Here is a 7,067-nt window from a genome sequence, read left to right as displayed (position 1 = left end):
TTTACTACATAAATTGGTTATAAGTTTACTTTGCTTTCATTTTCTCTGTTTGATCCGAATATCGAAAAATTTGAAATTAAGATCATGTTCGATCATATAAATTTGAAAATCGCATTTAAAGACGGCCAAACCTCCATGTACATAGGGATCAAAGCTTCAGTACACTGAGCTGATCACGTGACAACTCAAAGCAATCCTCTAAAGCTTAATCGGCCTGAGAGAGGGTACCGATTTCACTATAGCTGATGTAATAAGAAAAGACCATGTACTGCTGTTTCCGATAGGTTGAACTAGTTTTAATACCTAGTAATGTATTGTCCTTGTAGTAAAGCAGATTTCATATTCAGCTTTAGGGCAGGGGATAAAGCATACAGTGTGTTGTGTAATAGGATCATGGGGGTAATGTTAAAGTGTTACTGAGTGAAGGTCTACTTTATAACATCCATATATCTCTCGTAAAATACAATAATAAAAGGATGAGCGCTCTGTCACTTTAGACTGAGGTAACAGTAAGAAAAGTGACTTTTTTTTAGCTTAATCTTTGCGGCGGAATATATACTGTGAATACATGAGCCACTATCAAGGTGTAGATATATATCAGGCTAACTTTGCATGAAAATACATGTACCTTCGTTTGTTCAATTTTTGTTCTGTACATGGACATAAGATGCCGGTGTATATTTTCCTTAGTTTTCACCTTAAGCTTTAGATTTACGTCCTCGCAATGATATCTCTAAATATAGTATATCATTAGTTAAAGTTTCATAAAAATATCTATAGCACTTTAAATATTATCATCCAGAAATTGAAAAACCACATAGTTACAAATTTCACTTGCACTGTTGTGAATTTAACCGAATATTAAATGAATGTATTTATTAACTGACAGAACGTTTAGTTACGATATAAATCTGGGCAGAGTTTCATGAATTCTCTTCACCTGTCACACAGTTATGTGCTAGAAAAGCACATTTTAAAGGAAAGATGTAATGACAACGTGTTAAGAAAATATGCCTAATTTACGACTGTTGTAAGAATGCACGAATTGTCTTATCTGAATGTAACACATGACAAGTGTTCTTAGCTTTGTCTTGACCTTGACAAATGACACAGAACATGGTATGCACTACACTCTGTATCAAATTACATACATTCTTCCTAATATCTTATAAAGCTTCCGAGATACATTATGGATAACATAACTGAATATGTTAACATTAAAATGTTTTACATTTCACTATCCTTGTGAATTTGTGAGCTATAGGCTAGCCACACAAATATATAATGTTAATCTTTGATTATCACTTAAATGATACATTTAGAAGGTATTATTAAATTTTAAGTTTAATTAAATGACCTTTAATGCCTTCAGAGTCACAGTCCTAAAATGAAACTGAGTAAACTTCACACGTGCATTGACCTCGCTTTTAGGACCATGCTATTGACGCACGTGGTAGGTACACACAGCTCTCTGCATGGCTTATGCACATTAACCATTTCAAAGGATTTCTTAGATAAGGCCATAGAAGAAAAACATATATTAATGAATTCGTCATTAAGTCAGGTACAATGTACTACTTTATTTATATAAAAAAGCAGAATAATTCAAGTTACAGCTACAAACAAATCCTGCAATGTACACCTCTCACCTTAATATGGGAACAATGGAGGTGGCAAACCTTACACCAATGTCATATATATATATATATATATATATATATATATATATATATATATATATATATATATATATATATAAAACTAATGTTCATACCAGCTCTATCTATCAAACAGAACTCTAAATGTAACCTTAATATGTTGATTCTTATATATATATATATATATATATATATATATATATATATATATATATATATATATATATATATATATATATATATATATATATATATAATTATATAAAGAATACAAATCATATGGCGAATAACAATCCTTTCAAGTGCACTGGATCCAGCAAGAGATCACGCGTGCCAGGGATTAATTAAGATAAATGCAATAAAGTGACAACGAACAGTGCAAAATTAGTATATAACGAGCATGAGCGCTTTCCACTCACCGGGAAACACTTGCCCATCGTGGAATCGTCTGATGTGATAACACTTGCCCATCGTGGAATCGTCTGATGTGATGCGCTAAAGTTAATCCTCCCGAACAAACCCGTAGCATCCTACCGGAGACCAAAAATTCTCAAGGACATACTGGTCAGGGCGAAGCTAACGCCAATCACCAATCAAGACCTTCCTAGTCTATCTGGCGCCTGTGGCGGTAAAAGGTGCAAGACCTGTCAACTTATGATAGAGACCAGGACATTTTCAAACACAGTGACTATAGAAACGCTAAACATACATGTTCCAAAGGAAATGTTCATAACAGGAAATGTAATTTATTTTATCACATGTACGATCTGTAGCCTTCAGAATCTCGGAGAAACTGAAAAAAACTACGCAAAAGGACCATCCTTCATAGATATGATTGGATGTACAGAAGCTCGGTCGCAGAACACTTCTCCTTCCCTGGCCACACTTTCAATTGATCAGTTGTTCACAACCCCATGTCGAGTTTCGAAACCAGGAAAGAAAAGGAATCTTACTAGATACGCCGTCTTAGGACATTGAAACCAAGCGGTTTAAACCAAGAAGACTAGAAAAAGACAGCCATGCACAAATAAAATTATCATTTGCAGCCCACCCATCTTCTTTTTAATAATTTTCTAAATGTGAATAATAGCCCATAACTACTAATATAACAATGAAATGTCCTGGATATAATTTGCGCGTACATAAATTTACATAAAATAAAAGATGTCTTTATGGCTCATCGATTTCTAGGTCAATAACATATTTTCCAGCGTCCGCAACAAATAAACTAGTTGAAACATATTAAATTTAAAGGTTTAATTCCTGTTGAAACAGCCATGCAAAGTTTTGCAACCACAACGGTTTTTCTGTTTTATTTGTTTGTCTTGTCTCTGTTTTGTATTTGCCTTTGAAAAAAACTCATTAAAAGTCGAAAGCGCTCATGCTAGTTAGATACTAGTTTTGCACTGTTCGTTTTCATTGATTGCATATATATATATATATATATATATATATATATATATATATATATATATATATATATATATATATATATATAAAGATATAGAGAGAGTACGTATGGATGTGCATTAAATGTATATATAGTTCTAGGATATTTTAACTATTTCAATGTTATTAATCAGGGTCAAGTGGGCGCTACCGTTTTTTTTTTCTCGTGGACTTAAAACCTCTATATCGTTCTAGGATGGGGACCTCTACAGTTTCCAAGTGATTACCCAGGAGCATGTTATCTTCCTCAGGGTCTGTTATAGAAATGCCTCTGACTCCTTCACATGTCCTTCAACCGGGATATGGCTGGAGTGTGTGGATCTCAGCTGTTTCAAAGTATGACTCTGGAGCAAGTCCACAGCCTAAGGACCATGATCCATATTTTATATTGAATATACTGCTATGTCTAATTCTGTCTCGTGTCATTCGGACCCAATATAAGGTTATTGACTGAGGATGTCAGCAGTTTCAAAGTTGTGGATAAAGGCAAGCATCCACAGAGGGAAAATCTCTGAGTAAGACCCGAGAGTGCAACCGAAAAACTCAATATTTGAAGATGATACAAACCAACGTTTACATTTCCAACTACGATAGTTCAAACAGTTAGATCAAAAATAGTATCCATTTGAAACCACTCTGTAATCTAAAGAATGCTAACTATTACTCCAAAGTCAAATATGTCGTTAATCGGAAAGGAGATACTCCACATTACAAAGGAGGTACAGACAGATAGGCAGGATGACAAAATCCACACCATTTCAAAAGATGATTGGGATAACAGTCCATGATATACATTTTTAACGTAATCATTATGATTTTCAATGATAACTATGAAACGAATTCGAACAATTTTAAAAGTTTTAGAAAGATCTTTGATTGACAAAGTGCACCTTTTTTAAAACAGATTTCATGAAATGAAAAACACAAAGAAATTTACATAATTTTATTTTGGAATATAACGATCTAAATAAACGCAACAATAATTACTATACCAGCAAGACATTTGCAAAATGTTTAATATTACTTATACGTATATAACAACGATAAATAACAGAAGTTCTAGCTAAAACATTTTTTTTGATCTACCCATCAATATGATGTTCCAGCTGGCTTCGAACGTTTCACAAAATAAAAATGTTTCATTCAGTTATAATGATTGTAGAAGGAAATGTTATAATAACAGCTTTTCCACATTGAATCTTATTTTTATTATTATTATTAATATTTCCTCAAATTTATAACTTGAAAAAAGCTTTTGAAGTTTGAGGTTTTTGTGTGAAACTGTAGGTGATTTCATAATATTGAGGTTGCTGAGTTCCTCTGATTACTAGGCAAATTGTTGCAAACAAGAAAATTTTATTTCTTTCCATCAGATAATAATTATAAGTTGCTACATTATAATTAATATTATGAACCGCAGCACTGTTGTGATGCAATATTCATAAAAAACAACACTTTCTTCTTTCCATGAACACAAATATAAATGTATTTTGTAACAGAAACTAAACCCATTAGTTGGAAACACCATAGGTTAAGTATAGATCTGATCAGGATAAAACTGTACATAACGAAGATAAACGAAAACAAATCCATGAAGCATGATATCTTGCTGAATGGAACTGCACTCCATAGAATCCGCGTCAAAGAAATGTTTACTAAAGCAACCGAACTGTGGTTTAATCTATGAATTAAGCAAACAATTTTGATGCCATTAGACACAGCTTCTGGTTTATTAGATAGCAAGCACTGCTGACATGAACTCTAATAAAGGCCAAAAGGACGAAACTACGCCTTCACTTTCCACATTAATGTCAAGTAACGATAACTTTATTCATTATATTGAATGCATACCAGATCCGCCATCAACGATGTAAACTATCATTGTGCAATCATCAACTGGAAGTTGTTGTAATCCTGTAGCCTTTGAATAATGGTTTTGAGACACAACTGACTCTCTCACTTGCTTTAAAGGAGACCAGAAACCAATGGAAATACAGAATAATAATAAAAGCACTATAGAAGAAAACCTGATTCTGAAGTATCATCTGCGACCGTAATGCCAATATTGAAATATTGGCACCTCTGCTAGGAGCTGAATTTCCGTGACCTCGTATGCAAAATTACCGCGCCTATATGGTTACTTTCGGGGTGTGACGTCATAGTAGCGACTCCAGCGTCCCAACTGGGAGTTGCCAGAGTAAAAGACAATGCCGTTTTGCGTTGCTTACGGGTGTAATAGCACATTAAGAAAAGCCTGTGGACAACATTTGTTTTTTTCTTTTCCAAAGATAACGGAATAAAGAAAGTATGGATACATTATTACAAGCGAGTCGATTTCAAAGCAACACCATACAGCACTCTGTGACCATTACATTTCTAAAGGATTGTTACGAGAGGGATCCTGAAAAAAATGGCAGTTCTAGGATATGCAAATGCTAGGCCTAGACTAAAAGTTGTCACTGTTCCAGACATACCGTTGGATATTTTAAATCCTTGGAAATGTGTTAAACGTGTGAGTTACAAAAATAGGCAGAATGCCGAGTAAGTGACCACAAAATGCAACAATCAATTCACAGATCTTTTATCTACACCAGCAGTGCTAAAAATGTGATAGCCCGACACCCGGGGCCCTTCTAATTTTAGTTTGTGCCCATCCTGTATTCAAAGTTAGGTGTCCGTCGGGTTTGTCGGAAAAAATTGTTTTCCTGAGGAAACTTTGATCGCGCTGGTGAAATGATTAAATGTATTTCAAGATGTTGACATACATAATTGAACACTGCACACTCGAAATCAAATCACCTCTGTCCTAGGTGAAATTGAGATCTGATTTTAATCAAATGGAAGCTTTGCCAAAAATAAGATTCCAAACCCCTCACACGGTCATGTGTCGAGAAAACACAATTTTCAGTAATCTTAAACAAAAATTAAAAATTAAAAAAAAAAAATAAATTGAGTCTATGCCTGTTACATATAGTATGTATAAACGGTAATCTGTAATGATTGGAACTGATATAAAACTATCCCTTGGGATGTTTAAATAGCAGCGTTTAAAAGAAAAGAGGCCAGTTATCAAATTAAAGTTTCAATTTAACTGGCTGACACTAGAAATTTGGGGGGGGGGGAGGCTACTATTGACCCCACCCCTTGCCCCAATGTGCGAGCGTCCATGGGACGCGCCATTTCTCCCTGTGATACGCCTTATTATCTAACAGGACAAGACCCTTGTATCTTATTCTGGTCAGCTGTGACTAAACTACATAATAGCTAAAGGTTAGACTTGAGCACACAAGCATAAGGCCAGTGTGACTAATTAACAGTTAATCCTTATCAATTAATTTATCTTGTGAAAAGGACTGCCCTTCGGACATACTTCAAAGAAACCATGTTCTACCATATGTTTATGTAAACATCAGCATTGATTGGCAAATAAACGATGCCCTATTTTATTATAACTTACGATGCCTAGGACTTCATTTTAACAGTTAAAATCTGTTTTTCCCACATTTAATTCCCGCCTTATTTCCTTACGTTTGAGTCTTAAGGCGTGTAACACTGTTTACTGAATAAAATATTTATTCTGAATTAGTTCTTTGGGAGCACATATACTGCGTGGCATATTTTCTTTTATTCCTTCTTTTAAGTTAACCATGGTAATTAAACTTTACATATACAGTAGAGGAATGTCAGGTGTTAACTGGTCGAGTTTCTTTGGTGGAAATGGAGATTGATTTTGTTCGCAAAGAAAAGTAGGCAACATTGACAGTGATCATTCATGGGATTTAAGCTAATTGGTGACAATTTTTTTTATAATGTTTTTATTACTACAATTCTGTTGTAGTGGTTTAAAAAATCCGATATTTACCTGAATAATGTTTAATCTTAACATTCTATTTACTGAAGAAAAAAAAACTCGTGTGATATTCATTATTTCGTCACTAATATATTCACAAGTGATAAAAT

At 34.0% G+C, this 7,067-nt stretch overlaps 1 protein-coding gene across 1 annotated transcript in view; it reads left to right on the top strand.

Annotated features, from left to right (window-relative positions):
* Positions 1-3,372: 3,372 nt before the first annotated feature.
* The window catches only part of LOC149771722 (DBH-like monooxygenase protein 1), a 35,706-nt gene continuing 32,011 nt past the window's right edge, over positions 3,373-7,067 (top strand). Inside the window, exon 1 of the mRNA XM_089948179.1 lies at positions 3,373-3,549. Within this exon, the coding sequence (XP_089804305.1) occupies positions 3,373-3,549 (177 nt within the window). The remainder of the gene's footprint in view (positions 3,550-7,067) is intronic.

This window comes from Sinohyriopsis cumingii, unplaced genomic scaffold, assembly GCF_028554795.1.
Source record: "Sinohyriopsis cumingii isolate HCF-2022 unplaced genomic scaffold, ASM2855479v2 utg001707l, whole genome shotgun sequence".
NCBI lineage: Eukaryota > Metazoa > Mollusca > Bivalvia > Unionida > Unionidae > Sinohyriopsis > Sinohyriopsis cumingii.
This window is presented reverse-complemented; position numbering and strand designations above follow the sequence as displayed.